The sequence below is a fragment of the Rhea pennata genome, chromosome 12, assembly GCF_028389875.1.
Source record: "Rhea pennata isolate bPtePen1 chromosome 12, bPtePen1.pri, whole genome shotgun sequence".
NCBI lineage: Eukaryota > Metazoa > Chordata > Aves > Rheiformes > Rheidae > Rhea > Rhea pennata.
The window spans coordinates 884,895-909,381 of record NC_084674.1 but is presented as its reverse complement, the minus strand read 5'-3'; the positions used below and the strand labels follow the sequence as shown (position 1 = coordinate 909,381).

Here is a 24,487-nt window from a genome sequence, read left to right as displayed (position 1 = left end):
TCCGATTGTTGTAACAGCAATCTGAATTAAACGTTCACTGCGCCAACCAAAACAGCAGCGTTTCAGACCTAACCTCTGCCAGTGCAGGTCGTCTGAGATCCCATCAGACCAGCGCGTGTTCGCCAGGACAAGGTTTGGCACGGAAATGCAGCTGAGACTCGGCACTCATCGCTGGTGCTTTCCTGGGCTGACCCGAACACACAGCCTTGCTCCGAAGCCCGCTCCATCTGGGCAAGCCGTGGGGCAAGCCCTGGGCCACCAGCACCACGGCGGGAGCTTACGGCTTCCAGATAACACTTAGTTATGTGGTAGCGATCATGTAGCTGACACCTCCTTTTTGTAGTAAATTGTTACATTGCAATTTCATTATCTTTAGCAGATACCTACCATTGCTTATCTTCTTGTTTTTAATGATATATAGGCAGTACCTATCTGTTCACCCCACAGTGTTCAAATCAGAGGGGACCGGCAGAATAGCTCAGATGGTGAGAAGTGCATTTGTATTTCAGGTTCCATAAACACACAGTACCAGCACTTGTTAAAACATCTGCTGGTAAAGTTTCCTGTGGAAAGGAAAAGTGCGTAATGTTAGGATTGATCGTCTCTCTAGAGTGTACTTAGTTTGGCTGCCTTAATCTTCTAATAATAGTCAGAATCACCCAGATGGTCATCTAAGGACTTCTACTGACCTTAAAAAAAAAGAAAAACCAGACAGACTTTTCAGGCATGAAGCTGAAGAAAAGCATTGAAAAGAGGCCTATAAATTACTTTATTAAAAAGTTCACTCTGGAAGTGTGGTATTATTTTCCCAAACTGAATCTTTCTCTATCTCCTCTTTTACATGCCACAACAGGGTACTGAGTCCTTGGACTTAAAATTTAGGGTCTGGCCTGCGATGAACCTGGAACTTAACTCCCACTTGCACATGCTTGGTTCATATTTCACAGTCCCTGGAGGGGAACAAATACTTTTCTGCCACCTTTGCAGAGTCTATTTAAAACCACAAATTTTTTCACACTTTGTAAGAGCACAACATAAATATTTAAAGAACTGCACTAATACTGATGTATCTATCCTCTTACTATTCCTACAACAGAGGCAGCATTTCCCAGTTTTACAGGCAGGAAAGCTGGGCTATTTCTATACTCACTGTCAAGATCTAATTCTGAGCAAGTGTCTGGTACTTTTGCCAAATTTCTCTCTTTTTTTTTTTTTTTTTTTTTTTTTTTTGGGGACAGAAAGAGTTATCAGAAGCAGGAAAGTGAGAAGTACTTTCTCCTTTGTTTCCTTCTTACTTTAAGGTGCAATCTGAAATGATTTGTTAAAACTAATAGCATTAGTCAAACAAGATTATGCAAAATTGTTTTCAATCATATCCTTTTCAGAGACAAGAGACATAAAGGAAATCTATTGTTTCTGCTTCAAGGACTTTCCACTGCAATGAAAGAATGCATTTTTAGTACTTGGACTAGACTTTGTCAGCCACAACGTTAAATGACACTCGGATATTAGCACCTCACAAGATCTGGCTGAACGTGCGAGCCAGCTCTCGCCCACACAACCCAAGTGAAATCGGCCAGGTTAGGAGGGGACATCATGACAGATATTTGGCTACAGCCTTTGGCTTGCCGAAAAGGACTCACTCGCCAGTACGCGTTCCATTTAATTATTGCACATTTTAGTTGAGAACAGTATGTAATAAGGAACAGTGCATAATAAAGTGTGCTTACAGTGGTATAGAAGACCTCACTCAATCCTTTTAACTTAAAGAAAGCAAATACAAATAAAAACACAAGTAACAGCATATGGCAAAACTGAAGGTTGATCTATATTACTGCCAATTTGAGCAAATAGAAAAACAGTTCATACAGTGCTGGTCACCAAGGAAGGAACACTGGTTTTGTAGCTCACATATAAACAAAAATGTCAATGTCATGGTCATCATGAGGGATCTTGCTATGTGCAACAGTGTGAACTTACACAAGGGTGATCCTCTGACATGTCCAGGATGTTATTAGCAGTATCGGTTCTCTTTCCTCCCCATTTCCCTTGCAGAAACAGGAATCATGTTTGGGAAGACCAGGCTTCGTGGGCCCCTTGCCTCTGCTGGGTGTGAGGGGAGTGGCGAAGAGGGGGCAGAAGAGGCTCAAAGGCTCCCGTGGGAAAAGCCCTATGAGCCATCAGGAAAGGCAGTCTGAAGGGACCTGGTAACCTTCAGCTGTTTTGGTATCAGAAGGGTAAAATTCAGAAATAATTAAACTGAGTGGGAGAATGAGATTGGCAGTGGTAGAGGTTCCTCTACCTCAGCTGCACTGGACATGAAGTCAGGAAAATTTTTCAATATTAACTGCATTTCTAGCAGCAGAAAAGGACCAGGAAATGGCATGAGCTAAATGCAGAAAGGTCTCAAGCCCTACAGAAGACTTCACGTGAAGTGAACATTCCCAGAAAAGAAGACAGTTGTCACAGCAGCAGAGGACAACCTGCTGATGCCTTCACGTCCAGGCCCAGCCTCGCTGCTCTGCGCCCCACTGCCCCAGGGCATTGCCTCAGCCTGCTCTGTGCACTGCCAGGGCCCCACAGGAGCTCCTGCGGTTCACGTTTCCTTTGGAGGTGTCCGTCGGACATGGCTGATCCCGTAGCCACGTGCTGCAGACCAGTCTCCGTTGGGCTGCAGCAGGGCAGGGAGCTCAAAGAGAGGCACTTGCTCCTTACCCAGCCCCGGGCAGCCTGCAGGACAAGGGGAGATCAGTGCTACTGCTTCAGTGACAAAGCTCATATCGCTGGTCGGCAAGTAGTCCCAGAAAATAAAGCTTCTCCGTATGAAGCAAAGCCTTCGGCCGTGGTCCTGAGCACGACGGTGCAGGCTGTGGAAGAAGGCAGTTTCTAAAAAACTGCTCTCTGTGGCACACTGGTAGTTGAATCAAGGCTACATCTGTCTGCTCAGACATCTCCTGGCAGTGTGCCCCATGCAGTGCAAGGATACATTTTGGAAGGACATATTAGGATTTCAGATTTTGCCAACTTTCATGCACTACTGGTTTTCCCCCTTTTTTTAATGCAACCATCTCTCAAACATGAAGGCCTTCCTTTTTAACACGCAACCGTAAACCTTCTGAAATTAATAGAAGGCTTGTAATGGGATAATATATTAAAGTTATGAGCATCTTCTTTAAAGCCTATAACCATTGATTAAACGTTCTTCCTATACCATCACCTTGGCAAAGGGAATATGGCCCAAAGAGTTCAGCATGGCAGAGGCGGAGCAGTGGCTGTTCTGCTGGGTGAGCCAGTCCTGCTGTCGATCTGATGCAGCCTAAGCGATGCAACGGAGCTGTGAAGTAACGGGCAGAATGGAAACTTAGACTTTGTGCATGATACTTGCTTGTTTCCTCGCAATGGCTATCAGGAATTTTCATGTCCCACATCTTTGACACTGGCAGCTGATAATGTTTGGCTTAGTATGCTAACCTGCCCCCAAATCACTGCTTGCCGTGCGTGCTGCTCGGAGAGCTCCAGCGGCGCAGCCTGCGCGTCCCGGGTGAGGTAGACCACCGCTCCGTTTTAGAGCAGTAGCGGGTCTGCACCTTCTCAGCCAGGCCTGGGCACACAGGGCGTGCTGAAGAGCGAGGAGCTGGTTTCGGCCACAGCAGCCTTTTCCGCTTGCCCGGGGCGGCCGGGGCCGCTCGGGGGTGCAGGACGTGCCGCGCAGCAGGGCTGCGCCTGCCTCCCCGGCGGGTCACCGGAGCGCTGCGAAGGGGCAGAGCGGAGCCTGAGCGCCGGGTCGCGGCTCTGCACGGTAACTTACTGCACGAAGGGGACGGGATTGCGGGCCAAGATGGCTTGTGCCTGCTTTTAGCAAATCCAATTTAAAGTGCAATTCATCTTCAGCGACAACTTACGGATCGATGGGCGGCATTTCTGCCTGACACTGGGGTCCTGTAAGGACCTTCTGCGCTTTACAGCCGTCCCCCTTCCGCAGTGGTTTTGTGCAGCCCCTGACGGGCATTGCCCTCTCCGGGGCTGGGGCCAGCAGCCGAGCCCACGCGGTTGGCGGTCTCGGCACACCAACGCTGCGCGGCGCGGCGCGCGGGTGCGTGCCGGCGTTCCCGCACGCCAGAGCGCGCGGGGCAGCGCTGGACCTGCCCCTTGCGCAGCAAGCTGCGCGCTTGGATGGTTGTCCCCCCCCGCGTGCCCTTCACGCCGAGCCGCGGGGGCCTTTCTCCGCCTGCGGTGCAAAAGCCCGTATTGCAGGAAAGATCTTCTTAACCGTGCCTCACCTTTTCTTGGCGAGACAAAAACACGTTGATTCACGATGCGGTGATAAATTCGCTCTTTTTTGGCCCGCACGGAACAGTGGGCAGCGTGCTCAGACTGCCCTAACGATGTTAGCTTGGGAAATCGGGGGGAGCAGACAGCGGTGATGGGATTTTGCAAAGGTCACGAGCGGTAGCAATCAATGCGTCTCTCCCAGGGCTCCGGCCCCTTCCCACAGCAGGTTTTCCATTAGCATCTGCGAGGAACACGTCAGCCCACAAGATCATTTAAGGAGATTGCTCAGCTACAATAAATACAAATGTTATCTTTCCTTAGATAAACACACCAGCGACAGTATCCTTTTCTGTCGCTTACTGTGAAAAGTGTTAAGATTTCGATTTTGTACAGAAAAATAAAGAAATTAAAGCCTTGCAATTGACAGTCCAGATTTGTTGCAAGCTGCGTTGGAAGCATATCCCTCCCTGCACTTCACTACCCCCTTGGACTCCTCCTCCAGGGCAAGCCACGTGCTTTAGTCTGTGTCTAGAAAATGCCAAAATACTGCTGGTTACGCACAAACCAGAAGGAGCATTTGGACAGGCGTTCCCGACATCGTCGGCCACCCAACCTCAACACAGCCTGGCCGTATACCTGACTACCCGCATCCTACTGCTGCGGTACAAAAATCTGGACTTGGAAAATATCAGCAACAGCAGGAAGTCACAGCTTTTTGCCAGAAGGACCAATGTTCTCTGCCTGTCATTTATAATAGGTTTCCTTATAGTGCCTTTTAGGGGAAAAAATGGCAATTAATATTTACACCAATGAATGTCTTCCTAAAAGCAAATCTACCCAAATCCAACACATACTCACAAAGTCCTTTGTGTGGGTATTCTTTAGTGCTACCGAACACAAGAGAAATTTTAAGTGTGGCAGGAATAGGAGCAGAACTCGGGTTTATAGGAATGCTGCTCAGAGCAGAAGGCCGGTCAGACAGCAGCTAGCAGCAGGCACGCGTGGCGGACCTTCGTCAGCGCGAGGCCGCCGGGGCTGGCCCCGGGCGCGGGCGGCGGGCAAGGCTGGGGCGCGCGGGGAGCAGCGGTTCAGCCTGCCGTGGCCCCGGCCCCGGCAGCACCGCCGCCCGCGACGGAGCCCGGGCCGGTGCTGGGCTTCTTCCGCAGCAGATGCTCGCTCAGGGCAGAGACCTGCTGTTTCGGCACCGGTTCTGAGCCAAGAAAGGTGATGAAAACCGTGGCTGGTCTCACGCGGTTACTCCAGTATAAAACCGCAGGACTGGTAAGCTGTGTGTCCGGCTGCAGGCACTGCTAGGCTCTTTTTTGGTTAATCACATCCAGCAGCTTATTCCCTTCCAGTTTTTTGTTTTAGAGCTCAAACTTGGCTGCTTGGTTCCAAGACTCGGTGCAATTCCTTTCCCCCCCACCAAGAAGTTGAACAAGATTAATTCAGCTGCCTATTGAGAAGCAAGGCTTAGTGCACGCTGTTGCGATGTCGTGCAGGCAAGAAGGCCCCGAGCTAGCATCCAAACACCAGGAAAGCCACAGATAAGACCTTTGTTTCTCACCATGAGACTAATTAATTTTTTTAGTGCTAAATTTCTTTTAATGATTTCATATGCAATTGCTGTATGTCTCCAGGTGTAGAGAACATATCCAGTGTTCTCCATTCACCCCCGGCTACAGCTGCACTTGTGATAACAGACAGTTGCTACCAAATAGGAAATAACATGTTGCATCCTCACCAAAATGCAAAATGGGTAAAAGAAGTAAAATGCGTAGCTGAAAACATTCATATATTAATTTAAGTCTTTCTCAGTTGATACTTCAGTTCTCTTCCACAGATTTAACCATTTCCAGCTGAAGGATTTATGAGTATAATTTTGCTGAGTTATTCCTAGGCTGTTGTCCCATATATCTACTGATTTGCCATGAAAAGCTCATCATGTGGACTTTTTTCTTTTACTAAAGATCATGTAGTGTTCATTCTGAGGCTGTATTTATCATTTCATGGACACTTGGTTTATTTTCCCCATCATTAACCACTAAGAAATGCGACACAGGGTGAATATCTTTTTCACCAGGCCCTGGCCCCTGAAGCGCTTTCTAGCCTTTTAATTAAAAACGCAATTTGGGGGTTTAATTAAGAATACAGTGTTTTCCACGGGGGCCTTCCGCCCGCGGTGGGTTTTCTCCCGGCGCCCTGCGGCTCCGCAGAGCCTCCCGCCCCCCGCACGCCCGCCTGCTCTCAGCGGTCCTCAGCCCCACGCGCCCTCCCAGCGCTGCGTCCCGAGCCACTGTTCCGGCTGCAATTTCAGCCCACTGGTCCTTGCACAAGGAGATGGTTTCCTTCTCCTTTGTATCCTCCTGGTTACATACTTGAAGACCAAGTCTCCTGTCCTTGGCGGCACGTCCCCAAGCCCCTCCAGCCGCCCTTGCAGGCCACCCTTTCCCCGGGGATGCAGAGCTTCCTTGAAGTCGTGTTCAAGTCTTCCTAAAAGTCTTGTTCAAGCCCGAGTCCCTGGTGCTGACAGGTTTTCCTCCATTAACGGCGATGATAAATGCATTTCCTAGCTCGCAGAGCGATGAATTGGTTGGATTTGCCATCTTCTTGCGGGATGCACACTGGACTTACTTATCTCCATCTTGAGCTTCCGTCGTGGCCTTGGATAAATTCCTCCGTGCAACCGATCGGAGTCACCCTTACGCCCTGCGAGGGAAGTGAAGCTGCAGTGCACCCTGGCCACGGGTATTATTGAAGTGGCAGCAGGCCTGACACTAAAATAAATCCAAGATTTGAAAGATCGGTCTCTGGATTTAATTGGCAGAGTCACGGCCTTCCTGCTTTATAAATACCTAAGCGCTGTGAGCAGCAAAGCTGTTGAAGTCTAACTCGTTTAACGTTAGCGGGAACAAAATGCAAAGGCAGGTAACGCGGAGCCGTGCGGCGCGCGGGGGCTCGGTGCGCAGGGGCAGGCAGCCCGAGCGCCGCCAGCTTCCCGCCGGCACCGCGCGCCCGGGCGCGCACAGCAGCCCCGCGGACCCCGGCACAAACGGCCTTTCTGCTTTTAGATTTTAATCAAAGGAAGACGTTTTCAGCTCTTGAGTTTCTAATCGTTAAGTGAATAAAGCTAGAGGCAGCACAGAAAGGGCAGGGGAAGGCAAACTGCAGAAAAAGGATAAATTAAAAAGAAAATCTGTTAAATCAGTGGGAGTTCAATGTGGCTGGTGCTTGCAGAGATCTTGCCCGAATTCCTTTGTTCTGTAAATAATTTCACCATGAACACGTACCTGCTAAGCGGTGTCTTCCCTGCACACGCCCTGGGGCGGGCAGGGGCTGAACCAGGAGGCCACGATCCCCGACCGGTTCGTAGTTATTCTTCTTTTCCCCACCAAAGCTGGTTGGGTCACCTGAAATGAACGCTCGGCTGACTTGGGGCTGGGAAAAGCTGTCCCTGGGCGCAGCGGTGAGGTCTGCGTTGCCCTTGGAGCCGCGCGGCTGCGTCTGAAGGACGCGTCCGCATCTCGCCAGTGCACTGGCCGGCTTGGCGGCCGCAAGCCCGATTTTCTCATCGGAGAAGCACAAATCTGCGGCACGCGACACCTTTCACAAGGGAACGGCTGGATTTTCAAGTTTGCAGTACGAACGGGCTCGTATTTCAGGGCAGCTCCGCCCTGGCCGCCGCTATTCATGTTTCGCGTTTGTGCGCTGGACGGCGCGGTCTCCGGCCGCTCTGCCGGGGCAGCGAGGCGCTTTCCCGCGCCCACAGCGCTCTCGTCACGGCCCCGGAAAGCGCTCCTCGCAGCGAGGCCATCAGTTACCACCCGGGGAGCCCGAGTAAGCGAAATCCTGAGACAAGAGCTTCCCGGCAGTCGGGTCCGCCGCCCTTGCAATGCCTCCTCGTGAGGTCTTTTTCCGAATAAACACAGGATGAATAGGTACGTTTCTGTGGTTTGGTGAAAAATCTGCATCAGCAAAGCTGTTCCAGAAAACACTGCGCTGTCTCTTCCATGCACTCCCCAAACTCGCTTTTCCTGCCTGCTGCACAGCACCGCGGGCCTCGGCCGCCGCCGCAGGGCTGCTCCCGCAGGGCAGCGGCTCCGCGGCGCCGCGGCTCCGCTTGCGCCACGGCTCCGCTCCCGCCCCGGGACCGCGCTCCCGCCCCCGGGCGTTGCAGCAGACGGGCGGCTTCTGCCGGTGGCCCGAGCAGGGAGGACAGGGAGAGCAGGTTCAGCTGCAAAAAATGTCGCAAAAGAGGTTGAAAGCCGAACCTGAGGAAAATTTATTTTGTAACTGTTTGGGCCCTGTCATGATCTCCATGTCTTCTTTGCTGATTTTCTCTTCTAATATATTTCTGTGCATCTCAGGATTGAGAGACGCTTAAAATATAAGAACATTTCCAGGGAAAATTTACTGCCTGTGCAGTGCAGTAACTGTCGCTGGCATCACGACGAGCTGCGGCTCCCCGGCGAAGGAGGCGCGTGCTTGCTCTCCGCTTCCGGAGCTCAGCTGCCTCCACCTTCCCGCTCCGGCTCGCCGGACACGCCGGCCAACCTGCCCGCTCCCGTGAAGTCCCTGGCTCCGGAGTAACTTGCTTTTCATTCAAGTAACATTTGTGCGGTTTTCTTAGCAACAGGAGCCTCTAAATAGCTCTGCAACGTAATGCAAATGCAAATACCCACTTTCCACATACCTGTTTTAATTCGTACTTGTAAAACGCTTTGAAATCTTCATCCAAAGTCCCACCTGCCCAGACCGCAGCCGGCAGAGCGCCGTGGAAGGGCGCGCGCCCCGCGACGCCCCGCGCGCGCCTCCGGGCTGCCCTTGGCCGAACCCGCGCGAGGGCCCAGATCCCCGCGGCAAGTAACCCGGGGGCTTCCCGGCGGGCGGGCGCGGCTCTCCCCGCGGGGCCGGGGCCGGGCGCGGGGCCGGGGCCGGGCGCGGGGCCGGGGCTGGGGCCGGGGTCGAGGCCGGTGTCAGGGCCGGGGTCGGGGTCGAGGCCGGGGCCGGGCGCGGGGCCGGGCGCGGGCAGGGCCGGGGCCGGGGCCGGGGCCGGGCCGGGCCGGGGTCGAGGCACGTCCCCTCGGCGGCGCCGGGAGCGCCCCCGCCCGGGCGCGGGGCCGCCTCGGGCCGGGCAGCCGCCTGCGCGCCGCCCTGCGGCAGAGCCGCGCCCGCCCGCGCCCGCCCGCGCCTGCGCTGCCACCTGCTGGCCGCGGGCGGGAAGGATCGGCCGGGCCGGGGAGCGGGCGAAGCAGCGGGCGCGGCGGGGCGGGGGCTGGGCGAGCTCGGCGGGCTTCGGGCAAGGGCCACCGACGGCGAGGAGCACCAACGGCCCAGGAGCACCAGCGGCCCAGGGCCACCAACGGCCCAGGAGCACCAACGGCGAGGATCACGAGTGGCTGAGGAGCACCAACGGCTGAGGAGCACCAACGGCCCAGGGCCACCAACGGTGAGGATCACGAGTGGCCGAGGAGCACCAACGGCTGAGGAGCACCAACGGCCCAGGGCCACCGACGGCCTGGACCACGAGCGGCTGAGGAGCACCAACGGCCGATGAGCACCAACGGCCCAGGGCCACCAACGGCGAGGACCACGAGTGGCCAGCTGACGCCTTCCTAGCTGGAAGGGGAGAGCATGCAACGCAGCCGCCGTGCCCACACCACAGGTGCCCCAGGCTGGGGAAGAGCAGCAGCTTCCCCCGGCCAGGCTCTCGCCGGCCGCGCTGCTCCGTGCAGCCCAGGGCTCGGCGGCGGCAGGAGCTCGCCGCGCTGAAGTGGGGTCTTCCCCGGGAGCACTGCGGCTGCCCATTGCCGGTGCTGCTGGCCAGCCCCTTCTCTCCAGGGCCCTGCAGTCGCTGCACGGCGCCCGGCGAGGGAGCAGCTCCTGCGGAGCTCAGCCCGGCCCGGGTCGGCAGGACTGGCCGAAGCTCTGCACCCTTCCCAGCCCGCAGGCGCAGGACTGCGGGCAGCGCCCGCACGGGTGCTCAGCAGACACCCCACGCAGATGTGCGCTAAAGCGACCGCTGTCGCGGGCCGCCGCCGGCCGAGCCCAGCCGCTGCGGAGGAACCCCGAAGAGGGGCAGCTCCACCGCCGCCAGCCACAGCCTCGCAGCACCCGGCCACCCTCGAGCCCCCTCCTCACGCCCGGGGCTGCGCTCCCGTCCTGCGGCCAGGGGAAGAGGTCGGACGGGGTACGCGCCGCACCGGCGCCCGCAGCACCTCCCGAGCCCCCTCCCGGGCCCCTCTCCCGCGCTCATGTGGCCCTCGGGGCTCCCGAGCTTCCACCCCCACCACATCCGGGCTCCTGCGATGCTCGTGACCAAGCATCACCTCCAGACCGCCCCGACGTGGGCGACAGGCAAGCAGCAAACGTGGACGGGATGACGGCTGGTTCCCCAACTCGGCGCTGAAAGTGCAAATGCTCGGAAACCACGACTACCAGTTTTGAGAAAAGTTAAGCTGTTTTATTCAACAGGATGAGTCCACATCCAACCAGTGGCTTCATCTACATGGCATCATCAGCATACATGACAGGACCCACTCAGACACTCTAACTGAATGGCATTTACCATACGGTACAGAGACAATATCCATAGGGAGGACGACGATCATCACGACGGGCAGCCGGCCAGCAGGTTCCTAAGGTTTCCTGGCATCACCAAAACCCCCCAAACGAACTGAACAACCCAGCCACTCAGAAGCAGATCAGCATCAGGTATCTACTGTCGGACCGTGAAAACCACAACACTGCTAGTTAAATAACACAGTCCGGGACTTACAAAAAGAATCTACCAGTATACTTCAGTCTAAGGAAGAAAAGTGCACTGTCGTTATCGTTAAGGGACTGGCACGTTCACGCTAGTTGCTTAAGAGCCTGCACAGAGAAGAGATCAGAGTGGGTGCGATTGCTTTAAAGTCAGCACCATTAAACGCATCACCGAGTTGAGTGACCAGCTCCACTGAGCCACCGTGAAAATGGGCAAACAAAAAGGTTTATGAGAAACCAGCGAGCACTGGGGTCAGCAGAGTGGCTTCGGAGCGCTTTGGCTCTGTTTCTGGGGCAGGTGGGCGAAGGGTTTCTGCAGGAGCTGGTCCAGGAGGTCTGTGCTCGCTCTGCACGGCAGAGAACTGACCTCCACGCGGGCCACCTCTTCCACCACCATGGACAGGTCCAGGAGGACAGAGAACCACACAGGCTGCCGCCTCCACCGCCGTGGATGTGTCCACAAGGATAGGGCTGCAGAGGACAACCAGACACCTTCTACGCCACCATGGACACGTCCATGAGGATAGGGGCACAGTTCCACATGGGCCACCTCCCCCACTGCCACAGACATACCCGCAAGGACAGGGCAGCAGAGAACTGCTCGAGTCACCTCCTCCACTGCCACGGACATGCCCATATGGACAGCCCCACTGGTCCCACCGAGCGGCAGAGCTGCTCCCAGCTGGTCTGGTGGGACACCGGTGCATGACCCAGCAGGATGGGTGCTCCCAGCACCCTCTGAAATCAGTTGGTATGTTGTAAATTTTCACAGTCTAAGCAAACAACTCTGTGAACACTTCGAAGCCTACAGTCTAAGTCTTTACAGAGGTATCAAAGATCAGGATAAAGTTACTCATAAAACATGAGCAGGTTCCAGTTATGATACTTCTACAACATAAGTGGTTAAATTTTGTGTCAAGTTGAATTACAGAAAAATGTTTTTCCTTAAATTTACAGTAGTTAAAACTACAATTTGAATTCCATATTAAAAAGGGGCAGTTTATTCTTCAACAAAATGTCCTGGTTTTGCTTTATTTTAAAAAATTAAAAAGGACTTTAAAAGCAATCACCCACGGCAGAACATAACTGTACAAATGAAACCATGATGTGTACAGCTCCTAGTACATTAATTCCAAGCATTTGTTCTGGTGCTCAAAAAGGCACTTAAAGATAAGAAAACAACTGTATTAAAAACCACAACAAAACAAAACAAAGGAAAATGAAAGGCAATAATTTAATAGAAAGACACTGGAATTTGTACCGTATTTCTGAACGTAAGAAGGGAGGAAAAAACTAATAAAAAATGGTTTTCCTATCACGTCATCTCTGAAAGTATATAAAAAACAGAAGACCAGCAAAGTGAATGTTCTCCAGGAACTAAACGGAAAAAAAAAATTACTGGCAACAAACACACGACCATCGTGCCACGCGGGTCTCTCCCTCCCCGGGAGCAGGTTTGCTGGTCGTTGCTAGCACAGACTGAGATGCTGCTCGAACAACCGCTGCCCACGATGACGGAGGCTTTGGCCTCAGGGTCTGCCCGAGTTTAGGAAAGGGGGGAAAATTGTGAAGAAAAATAAACGCCAGCATGAACTAATCGTGGTAATTACAAATGTCGACAACGTCAGCAGACAAGTACGTAAACACCTCTTCCCCTTACAGCGCTGCACGGAGGAACGGGGACAGGATCACCACGGACGGTGCTTCTCCCCGCGCCGTACACCGAAAGGTTGGGGGGCTGCAGGGGGGTTCTTATTTTTATTTTTAAAAACACTGAGCTATCTACTAAGTGCAAAGATTTGGAGAGTGGCATCGGCCTTCATCTAGCTCCAGCCTAGCTTCTGTACAGTCTGCAGGCGAACGCGGCCCCGCGGCGCGGGAGCGGGCAGAGCAGAGGCAGGAGGGCGCCGGGGCGGCTGCTCCTCGCGGGTGCCGGGACCCGCCGTGCCCGGCGGGCAGGCAGTGCCGCGCCGTGCCGTGCCGTGCCGCGCTGCTCCGCGCCGCGGCGAGGTCCCGCAGGGGAACGTGAGCCAGGGCACGCGCGCGCGGGGCGGGAAGGCTGCCGACGTCCGCTCGGGGACGGCGCTCCCGCGGGAACCGGAGCCGCTGGCGAGGGCGCCGACCGCCCGGCAGCTGCTCCCGCGGCTCCTCCGGGCAGCTGGCAGAGCCCGGCCCCGGTGCAATCTGTGCAGGCAGGGAAAGAAAAAACTACGGGAGAAGCGTGGAGTGTCTTGTATTCAGCAACTACAGAAGAGATTCGATTACCCGAGTACCATGCAATCCCCAGGTCTTTCTGCGTATTTTTTTCTCTGGGTTAAATGTTCAGAGGAAAAACAAAATGTATTTTCTTTTGCATAAACTCAAACTGTTGTAATATATAGTACAGTACAGAAAGTGCAAAATATCACCCCATCAGACCGGTTATGCATCTGATATGGTCAAATATGGCTCATGCTTTTCATGCAAGAAGACACAATCTGAATCAAGACCCTCATGTACTGCTGTGCAGCTTTAAATAAAGGAATGTTACTGTACCAAAGCCTCCTTGCCTGTTGAGTCCCGTTTGTCGAGATACTATTATTATTTAAAAACCAAAAAGCATGTGGGGAAAGGGAAATGAAGTATCTCAAAACTGTATAAGTTAACCTATTTATGCTTTACCACAGGTTTCTCACTAGTCCTTGTTCGCTTTGCAGCCTTCAAGGGAATGGGGGCTTTGCGGATCCACCCGCAGGCGGAGCGTGGTGCTGTGCCCTGGGGCGGCATTGCTCGCTTTTCCCCTACGCAGAGGGGGAAGGAACGGAGCTGTTACGTAGCGGTACGGGCACGCTGCGCACGCTGCCCGCGGGAGCCCCCGAGCAGGGAACGCGGGAGCAGCCGGAGGAGCATCAGCACTCGCTTTGGACTCCACGGGGCCTGAGGAGAGCCGCGGCTCGCGCCTGGAGCGCTCCTCCAGCACAGCCCAGCGCGCTCCCTTCCCTTCCTCTACTTTTTTGAGCACCAAGAGGTGCAGAACAGGAATTCCGGGACTGGCCCTGTATTGCTTGGTGCACAGTTGCTCCACACACGTACACACGCGCACACACACAAATACCCTGAAAGAAACAAAAATCAACCAAACACCGCTAGAGAGGACATTTCAGAGCCAGTTTCTGAGGTAAATCTACTTGAAAAAAAAGTTACCAAACTTTGTACACTATTTGTTTTATATACTTCTACATAGGATGCGTGTTCTCCAGTGCCAATACGCAGAACTGCCATCTCATCCGCGCGCGGCTCCACTGCGGCCTTGGTGCGTCGCGTCCACAGCCGTGACCAACTCAGCAGGCCTCAGGCGACGCCGGGGCTTTCCTTCCAGAGAGTTCCTTTTTGAGCACAATTCTGACTTTCCGCCGCTTCGGGCGAGTCCGCGGAGAGCTGCCGGTTCCGCTCTCAAACGCCCAGGGCGGCCCTCGCGCCCCGGCCGCGCGTCCTACATGGTGCCGGACTTGTCGGCGGAGCTGCTGGGGAAGAGCTTCTCGGTGGGGGTGACGGCAGGGCTGCCCACGCCGGAGCTGCTGCTGCTGCTGGAGCGGTGCTGGACCACGGGCCGCACGGGCCGCATGGGCGGGGGCCGCAGCTGCGCCCCGGCCAGCCGCGCCGACAGGGCCGGCTTGAAGGTGGTCATCATCTCGGTGGTGGAGCTGCTGCTGCGCCGCATGGCGGCGTCGGGGTCGCGGATCATGATGGTGTGGAGCGGGCTGGCGGGCTCCGAGCTGACGGAGCCCATCTGCGGGTTCTTCATGGGCTCCAGCGTGTCGAGGACCACGTCGGGGGCCTGCTTCACCGTGTTCTGCCTCTCCAGCTCGCGCAGCTCGTTCAGCGCTGTGCTCATGGTCTTCTCGATGTCCTGCCAATGCCACCGACAAAAGGACGTCAGCACCGTGCACCGCAGCACTGCCCCAGCCCTCCTGCACTCCACCCCCACCATGCCAGCAGCGACATCCCGCTGCAACGCCCCCGCCACGCTGGCAGCAACGTCCCACCGCAATGCCGTCATTCTGCTAGCAGCAACGCCCCCGCCACACGGGCCATGCCCACACTGCAATGCCCCCCCACCGCCAGCAGCAGTGCCCCCGCTGCAATGTCCCCGCTGCGATGGCTTTACCGCACCAGTGCCAAATGCCCTCGGCACACGGCAGCAATGTCCCTGCTGCAGTGCTCTCGCGCTGCTGGCAGCGAGTCCCCTCGCCACGTCAGCAGCAGTGCGCCCACCACAATGCATGGCTACGCCGGCAGCAACGCCCTGCTGCAATGCCCCGGGCCTTGCCGGCAGCATCGCCCCTCTGCAACGCCCCCGCTGCAACGCCCCGTGCCGTGCTGGCAGCAACGCCCTGCTGCAGTGCCCCGGGCCTTGCCGGCAGCATCGCCCCCTGCAACGTCCCCGCTGCAACGCCCCGTGCCGTGCTGGCAGCAACGCCCTGCTGCAATGCCCCGGGCCTTGCCGACAGCAATGCCCCGTGCCGTGCTGGCAGCAACGCCCTGCTGCAGTGCCCCGGGCCTTGCCGACAGCATCGCCCCCTGCAACGTCCCCGCTGCAACGCCCCGTGCCGTGCTGGCAGCAACGCCCTGCTGCAATGCCCCGGGCCTTGCCGACAGCATCGCCCCTCTGCAACGCCCCCGCTGCAACGCCCCGTGCCATGCTGGCAGCAACGCCCTGCTGCAATGCCCCGGGCCTTGCCGACAGCATCGCCCCCTGCAACGCCCCCGCTGCAACGCCCCGTGCCGTGCTGGCAGCATCGCCCTGCTGCAATGCCCCAGGCCTTGCCGACAGCATCGCCCCTCTGCAACGTCCCCGCTGCAACGCCCCGTGCCGTGCTGGCAGCATCGCCCTGCTGCAATGCCCCAGGCCTTGCCGACAGCATCGCCCCTCTGCAACGCCCCCGCTGCAACGCCCCGTGCCGTGCTGGCAGCAACGCCCTGCTGCAATGCCCCAGGCCTTGCCGACAGCATCGCCCCTCTGCAACGTCCCCGCTGCAACGCCCCGTGCCGTGCTGGCAGCAACTCCCTGCTGCAATGCCCCAGGCCTTGCCGACAGCATCGCCCCCTGCAACGTCCCCGCTGCAACGCCCCGTGCCGTGCTGGCAGCAACGCCCTGCTGCAATGCCCCGGGCCTTGCCGACAGCATCACCCCTCTGCAACATCCCCGCTGCAACGCCCCGTGCCGTGCTGGCAGCAACGCCCTGCTGCAATGCCCTGGGCCTTGCCGACAGCAACGTCCTGCTGCAGTGCCCCGCTGCAACGCCCCGTGCCGTGCTGGCAGCAACGCCCTGCTGCAATGCCCCGGGCCTTGCCGACAGCAACGCCCCGTGCCGTGCTGGCAGCAACGCCCTGCTGCAGTGCCCCGCTGCAATGCCCCGTGCCGTGCTGGCAGCAACGCCCTGCTGCAATGCCCCAGGCCTTGCCGACAGCATCGCCCCTCTGCAACGCCCCCGCTGCAACGCCCTGTGCCGTGCTGGCAGCAACGCCCTGCTGCAGTGCCCCACTGCAACGCCCCGTGCCGTGCTGGCAGCAACACCCTGCTGCAGTGCCCCACTGCAACGCCCTGTGCCGTGCTGGCAGCAACGCCCTGCTGCAGTGCCCCTTGCTGGGCCAGCAGCAATGTCCCAGTGGCCCGGACACAGAGCACTTGTTTTCTGGCTCCTCCTGGCCTCTGCTCTGAAACAGAGTGCATGTGCGGGCACGTGCATGCACGTGCAGGGGGTGTTTCTCTTTGACCCAAGCTGACGTCCTCCAGGACGGGGCCTCCAGGCAAAGCAACAGCTTTAAAGGAAGATGCAAGGCCCAAACTCTGAGCATGCAAATGCAGCCTGCACCTCTGAGGTCAACGGGAGCTTGGTCTCCCATTTTTAAGCGAGCCAGCTGCAAGCGGCACATAAATACTAGCCCAAATATCCTATCTGGAGAATTATTTTGTCCATAGTTTCAATAAGATAGAACATGTTCATACTGACCCCAAGCACTGCAGCACATTTTTCAAAAGCAGCCACACTGCTGCCTCCATTTGATAAATGGATCGTCTAACATGCTTATGTTTATAAGGGAATGGCATGTGCAGGGCTAGAAACGTATAGGAACATATATGGAGTGAGCAACAAGATGGCAACCTGCCATAAATAAAATGGAGCCAGAGACGAGGCCCTGCACCGAGAGAGGGGGAAAATGCTGAGTAAGTGACGTGACGGGAGAACGGCACAGCTGCTGCGCTGAAGCAGCGAAACCCTGCAGCAGGCCTGGGCGAGCGGTGAAGCGCGTACACCCCCTCCGCGGAAGCTCCTCTCCTTTAGGGGCAGTCGGGAGAGCGATCGCAGCTGGTTTCGGGTCCGGGGACGACCGGTCCGAGGAGCCGGCTGCCGGGGGGCGGGCGGGCGGCGCGGTTCGGGGCTCGGCCCCGCCGGCCGCTCCGGGGCTGCCGGGCGCCGTCCCGGGCGGCGCGGGGCTTCGCCGCGGCAGGGTCTGCGGAGCCACGAGCGCGTCGGCGCTCAGCGCTCGCACGTCGCGGCCCCCCCGTCATCTGAGGTCTCGTTTTCAGTGGGGCAAGGCAGCCTCAGATTTAAGTGTCTCAAAAAGACCCTCCAGAAAGTGAATCCAGTTCAACTAAAAATGTCCATTTAAAGTAAATCAGTTAAATTGCCTTCAGCTGCAGTGCTGATCTTGTCATTCAGAAACGAAGAGGCCCTAATTTGGCTTCACTTAAGTCAGTCTGAAGGGAATTAGGGCCACTTCAACTCTGAAAGAAAGCATTTGCAAAGTGATTTAAGGCAACTGAATCAATCCTGTCTAAAAACTAACTGGTTGACTTCGCTCGCGGTCCTGCTGTGGACACGTTCTCAATTTTCTAGTGTGTACGACGGGCCCAGTGAGCCTCGGGTAACGGTCCCAGCAGCAGCAGAACGGAATTAATTGTCAAGTCAGCTCCACGTGCACTGTTCAGAGGAGCGAAAATGTTCTCCCAGAGCCCTAGCTCCCACGAGCGCTGCCGAGCTCAGCCGCTCCCATGGCTTCAAGGCCAGCACTCGTTCCTACCAGCTGATAATCCTTCCCAGCACGTAAATAAACAAACTAAAAAATTAAAGGAGGGAAAATCGCACGAACGGTGCTGTGTCCCCAGCCCCCCGGGGGGGTCCCCGGCCCCCGGCCCGGCCGCCCCCGGCGCAGCCGCGTGAACGGCCCTTGCACTCACCCCCCGCCAGTGCCAACAGGGCGGCAGGAGCTCCCCCCTCCTGCAGCGCGTCTCGGCTACCCCACCAGCCTGCACACTAACAAACCGGGCCGAAGCCCCGCGCCGTGCTGCCCAGGAGCCGCACTGCTCCTTGCCGGCGGAGCGTGGGACCGCCGGACGGCAGGACCGCGCAGCCCCGCGCGCGGCTCTGCCCGCGGCCCTCCACGCCCCCTCCCGAGCGCGCCCGCGCCGGGCCTGCCGTGCGGCCAGCTGGGGAACACCGGAGGGAGGCTAATTAACTAACGGGAACAGATCGCTAGGGCCGACAGCCGGCGGGTATTGCTGACGCTTGTCCAGAACGGAGGTATCCTGTTAACTGCGGGAGCCGAGACTGGATTATCCATCGCAGCTTCAGTCGGTGCTAACGTGCAGAGCAGCATAAATCAAATCCCCGTTGCACCTGGGAAAACAACAGGCACTCCCCTGTTTCCCCACAAACAGGAACTCTGTCGGACAGTCGCTGTACGACGCTCACTATCGTTATTTGCTTGCTGTGCAGTAACATGCTACTCTTAAGGGCACCGGGAACACGACCCCTGTCTCAGGGCAAGCCGCGAAGGCCCGCGAAGCTCTCTGCTGTCAGTGAAGCTCCAGCATGGTTAAAAGCTCTGGGGAGAGCCCCCCGGGCTCAGGGGGAGGCGGAGCGCGGCCCGAGGGGGTACGGCGGAGCCCGAGCACGTTGTCGCGCCTCCGACGGCTCCTTCACTCGAAGGGCGGGAGCAGCCCGAGAGACACCTGCTCAGCCGCAGGGCCCTCCGCAGCAGCCACCACCCCCAGCTGCCGCCCGCCGCCCTCGGATTCCTCACTGCCACCCCGGCACGGCCCCTGCTGCCGCGAGCAAGCAAACCAAACGGGGTCGAAGCTGAAAACACTGACTTTCCCCACCCCTCACCTCCTCGGGAGGGTGCCTGCCCGGCCCCAGCCCACGGGCACCGAGCCATCGCCCGTTAGACGCGCTAATGCGGGACTGTGCCTGAACGAAACGGTCCCCAAGACACTGAAAACCTTCGCAGCCTGTGCCACAATCGGATCACACTCTACGAATTCAACTGGTTTAGTGTAACGTCAATGACATCCCCAGGAAGGAGAGCTGTGGGCTATGCTGCAGGTAACGAGAATTCAATGAGAACCATGGAACTGGTGGCGTAAGGTGATACTGGAGACACTGCACGACTGTTGGTATGGTATTTTGATTAGACTCGCATTTTGAGGTCCCAGCTACAAATAATCATTAACAAACCTGAAGCACTCTTCTCCAAATACTGAGCACCAGTCAAGATGGATCAACCAAATTTTAATTTGGCAAATCCAGTTTTCTCCTTCTCAGTTTCATAGTTTCAAATTAAGATAATGTATTTCTCTTCCTGCAAGAGTTAAGAGCTGCCAGCCACATTTCCGTGGTGGATCAAACATTTCTGTCTATTATTTTGAAGAAACAAGGTTTGCAGGAAGAGGCAGTATCTTTTATTAGAACAACCGATACAGTTGGAAAAGCAGGCGTGCCTTCGGCTTTTCATTTTTGTCCTTAAACCATGGCAGCTACAGCAACAGTACTATAATTTTGAAGTGCTTTGAAAAGAAAGAGGCTCTGTACTGTTATCCAAGTGAATTTTATTTTAGCCTCTGGATCCCTGGGTACCAAGAGTCACTTCACAACCCTCTTACCTCAGCAAGCGCTTCTGCTTCTAGAGATTTCTGATCTCCAAGACTACTGTGTCTAGTCGATCCACAAGTCGATCTCAGCGGGTGGCCATCAGACAAGGCCTTCCTGTCTGGGTAATTGATGCTCCCTGCACTGCCGAATGTCGCCATTCTGCGCTTTTCGGGACTCTCAATCCTGCCTCTGTTAAGTGGTATTTTGTGGGGGCTGCTAGGACAGGCCGCTGCTCGAGGAGGAGTGTCTATGCCAGGACCCAGCCCTCTGGGGGGGCTGTGCGTGTCCCCCCCGCTTCGACGGCGAGGGATAGCTGCACCGTCAGACCTCAATCTCACTCTGCAAAGAATCCATTACAAGACTAGGTCACTGTCCAACAGATCAAAAGCACCTGGTTGCATGCTGTAAAATAATCTATCAGCTCAGAATTCCAACCAACCAAATTCAAGCCTTTCAGCTTCCAAAGACTAAGCTTAGAGGGGAGATACGTATTTTAGAGTACCAAGAAAGGGAGAGCATTTTATTTTTCCCAGTTGTTAGGATCTACATTAAGCAATCCACATTTCATATCCTTCTGTAGCACTTACTATTAGTTTGCTGTCTATCTTGCCCTGCATGACATGCTAGCTTTCCCTGAATGCAACAGTAATTACCTCTGTGTTCATAGGAAAAAGAGTTTCCCTACCGGCCCATTACTCCCCCAAATCCGTAGTCTGGAATATGATCTGTCGGAGACTGGATGTCATTCTTGGATGAGGCTTTATCATCCAGCAGGGGTCCACTGCTGGCCTCACTGTCCGCCTTCTGACTCAAACTGTCGGAGAATGCATCATCCCTATGAAAAATGAGACTCCGCATCAGGCTGAAATACAACAGCACTCTTTACCTCAGAGAGAGGCTAGGATCCAACCAGAACTCACATCTGAACATTACCACTCCAGATTCAGACTTAACACAGGGCCAGCCCAAGGCCACAGCTTCGGACACCACCTGGAGCTTGGGAAAATATGAATGTGAACATCACATCCCCATACGCCCTGTGCTGTAGTTGCCATCTTAATGAATCCTGGGCACAGTTCTCATAACAGAAGTGGCACCTGTTAAGGACTCTGGGATTTGCTATAAGCAAAGCAAGCAGTGAACATTGCTGTGTCAACCTACACATGGAATAGAGGTGATATTAAGTCTGGATCATGCCAAGTTACTCTGGAGCCCAATGACAGATGGGGTTAAAGCACACTCAAGTGTAGACTTTGGTGGTTGGTTTTAAAAGCCTGAACAAGAAACAATCACAGCCAGTAAATGGAGAAGCACAAGTGATCAGATCAAGATTAATCAGTAAAGTCATTAAGCCTTGGAGAACTAGGCAACCTGTTTAGGTGGCTAAAGATGACCCTAGTGTAGGCACATTATTTTAATATCCTGCATTAACAGGCACTGCCAATACTCACATGTCTTGCACCACAATGTACTGGTGGGGTATGAGGCCATCCACACCATTATGTCTCCCTTCCCACCAGTCCTCTGAAGCCCGATGGTACAGGAGGAGCGAGGCCCCTTTCTTGAAGGAGAGCTCTCGTGGGGATCGTCCAATGTAGTCAAACTTGGCTATGGCTTCAATCTGCTCCACTTCTGCAAAGGAGAGAAGCACAAACAGAGGAAAACTCAGTTCAACAGTCGCGTCGGCACACCGAATCCCAGGAAGAGGCATCTCACCTGAACAGCACTAATGCTGCTGCCTCAGCTTCCCGAGAGCATCTTACACCTAGTGCAAACCATATTATTTTCAGACTGATCAGTTCCTTTTGTTCTTCCAGCCTTCCTGGAATTTCTTACAGATTCACAAGCTATCAGCTATTACAAAAAGTTACAAACCAGACAGGAGTAGTTGAAACTTCCCTGTGTGCGTACGGCATCTTCACCTGCACACATATTCTTCTGTTTATTTTAAAGTGACTTCTTTGGTTAATTTTCTGGATCGGAGCCTCGTTGAGCTGTCAGACACTGATCAAAGCCCTGCTTGCCTTCTCTTCAATCCCCTTCCTTATCCTGGAGACAGTTTGGCCTGAATTATTGATGAGCAACCAGTCCCCCTCGGGGGATTCCCACAGAACGATGACAGCAGCTCTGGGCACGCAGCTACCCAGCGCCACGCACAAATCACATCTGCAGCCCCTTCCCGCACCGCTACCTCGCAGCTTCTCCCCTTTTCCAAATTTGAGCTCCACCAAACACCAGGGATTCACAAACTGGGAGCTCGGGGCCCGAACCGCAGGAGGGCTGCGGATCAGCGCGCTCGCAGGGCGGCCTGCAGCTAGCACACCGCCCGGCCAAGAGCGTCGCGGCGGGAGCTGCTGGGCGCACGCACGAGCCTGGCCGGCAGCCGGCAGCCGGGGCAGGAGCACGGCTCCTCCGCAAACCCGCTCCCCACCGGGAGAACCTGCCCCCGCCGCTGTGGGGCAGAGCGGGGGCGCTTCGGGGCGGGAGGGCAGGGCCCGCAGGCTGTCAGCACCCAGCCTGCTCCAACTGCTTTCGGGGACCAGCAGGAGAACAGTCAACGTAACTTGGTTATTCGAGACACTCCATCGTTTTAAACCCCATCCGGAGACTGACAGCACGGGAAGACGGGGACTGACAGGGCCAATGGCAAAGCTAAATACAGCAAATTAGCCTAGTTCTTTCCTATCTGCCACATTCTCATTAAAATACAGTAATTTGCTCTGTTCCATCTGCCACATCATTGAATCGCGGGCTCAGCACCCGCAGTGAACGGGATGTGACCTGCCTTTCTGCTTAGCAACAAAATCACACGGAGGAAGAGATATTGGAGGCAAATCTGTGAGATACCGAGTCAGAGCCCTGCCCTGCTCCATCTCGTGTCAGACAGGTCACTTTAACAGACAGGTTTTCACCAGCTTAAAATACAGATCTGCACTAATGCAAACATGGTGTTTGGGACTATGACAGCAGGATCAATAGAGATGCTCTTTGGAGGAAACGTAATAGGAGAGGCTATCAGAAGGGTTTTTCAGATGCATGATAAAATATTGAGTGTCTCAGCAGGGAGGGTGCATGGGGCGAGGGAGATGGGAAGAAGGAATGTGTAAATTCATAAAATAATGCTGCTCTTCTCTCCCACTCTTGCATTACAGTTAATCACCCAGAAACTCCAATCAGAACTATTAATGTGACCGTCCAAGCATAAAATTGGCTAAATGGTGGCTTGCTCTCCTTCAGCTTTCAGTCATTTTGGCTCCAGTTTGCTGCTAGCATTAGAAAAGGCAGAGTGCATTTTATGCTAAGAGCAAGACTTCAGCTATCTGACCTAGACCCCTTCCCCCATCCTTCCCCCCATCGTGCCGGCCTGCACGCAAGCCCTTCGTGCCATTCCAGCAAGGCACCAGCACTTTTGCAGGGGCAGAATGCAATGGAAGTAATGGCTATGAAGAAAGCAGATGACCAGAGTGCCCACGAGGACTTTCTGCAGGGCTCAGAAGTGCCCTTCCACCCAGCAAAGTCTCGTAACCAGAATGGTGTCGTGGGGCTGCACACTTGCAATCTCCCAGCAGTGCCGGCTCAGTTCCCAGGCCTCTCCCTCCCTCACCCTGCGACTAAGCTACCAATGCTACCTGGGGCACCAACAGCAAACAGCTTCTGCCTTGGGTATTGCGTTGTAACAAACACGCTCCTTGTCCAGCTCTGCCCCAGTGTCCCCATTTCCGTGCTTGCCTTTGTGATCAGCGTGAGCTTCAAAGCTTCTCCTGAGATCTTGTATGTGAAGCTCAGCTTGTTTACACAGATGGTGCAGACAGACACGAGCTTATAGAAAGCTGAACGTGAGCCTGATCCAGAATATTAATGAAATAGAGATACATTTAGCGAGGAGTTCACATCCGGCTGCACCTGTCCACGCAGTCTTACCAAACAACACAACCTGGTCTACCCTCCAAAGCCAGGGCAGCTCCGCAGGTTCAACAGGCAAGAAAAGACTAGCATGGATGTATTTTGCCATCAAAGGAAACCAAACAGACTGTGGGCAAAACCAGGATGCAGTCATCCTGAACGAAGAGGCACTCCATTTTTGTGACGAGGACGGCTGCTTGAAAGGATGTGATCCACAGGACAAAAAAGGCAGCTGAAAGACTCCCTCACTTCAAAGGGCTCCAAAGTGGACCACTGAAACCCCCTCTTTTCCCACAATACCTTGAAGGGTCCCAAGCGAATAGAGGGTTGGACAGACACAGTCATGCACACACACGCATGCGCACACACACACACACACTCACTCATTCCCCAATCTCCCCTTCTGCTCTTGTGAATCCATTTCACACTGCAAGTCCTCGCTGCCTTTCCCCAGGTCCTTGCATTCACACGGCTGCACGTAAACACAGATGACAGGGAGAACAAAGGAAAATATATATATATATATATATGTATATATATATTTAAATGGGATCTCAAGGAATGACTCCGAATACAAAACCCCTTCACACCCTGCCATGGAATGAGATTGGAGCGAAGGTCTATGACGAAAA

General features: G+C 55.2%; 1 protein-coding gene across 2 annotated transcripts in view; it reads right to left on the bottom strand.

Annotated features, from left to right (window-relative positions):
* Window positions 1–13,071: 13,071 nt before the first annotated feature.
* SRGAP3 (SLIT-ROBO Rho GTPase activating protein 3) overlaps window positions 13,072–24,487 on the bottom strand; it is a 137,383-nt gene continuing 125,967 nt past the window's right edge. For both annotated transcript variants that reach the window (XM_062585316.1, XM_062585317.1), the window contains exons 19-22: window positions 21,404–21,584; window positions 20,638–20,787; window positions 19,964–20,291; window positions 13,072–14,926 (exon numbers count right to left, since the gene is read on the bottom strand). In XM_062585316.1, the coding sequence (XP_062441300.1) occupies window positions 14,510–14,926; window positions 19,964–20,291; window positions 20,638–20,787; window positions 21,404–21,584 (1,076 nt within the window). In that variant the 3' untranslated portion in view covers window positions 13,072–14,509. The remainder of the gene's footprint in view (window positions 14,927–19,963; window positions 20,292–20,637; window positions 20,788–21,403; window positions 21,585–24,487) is intronic.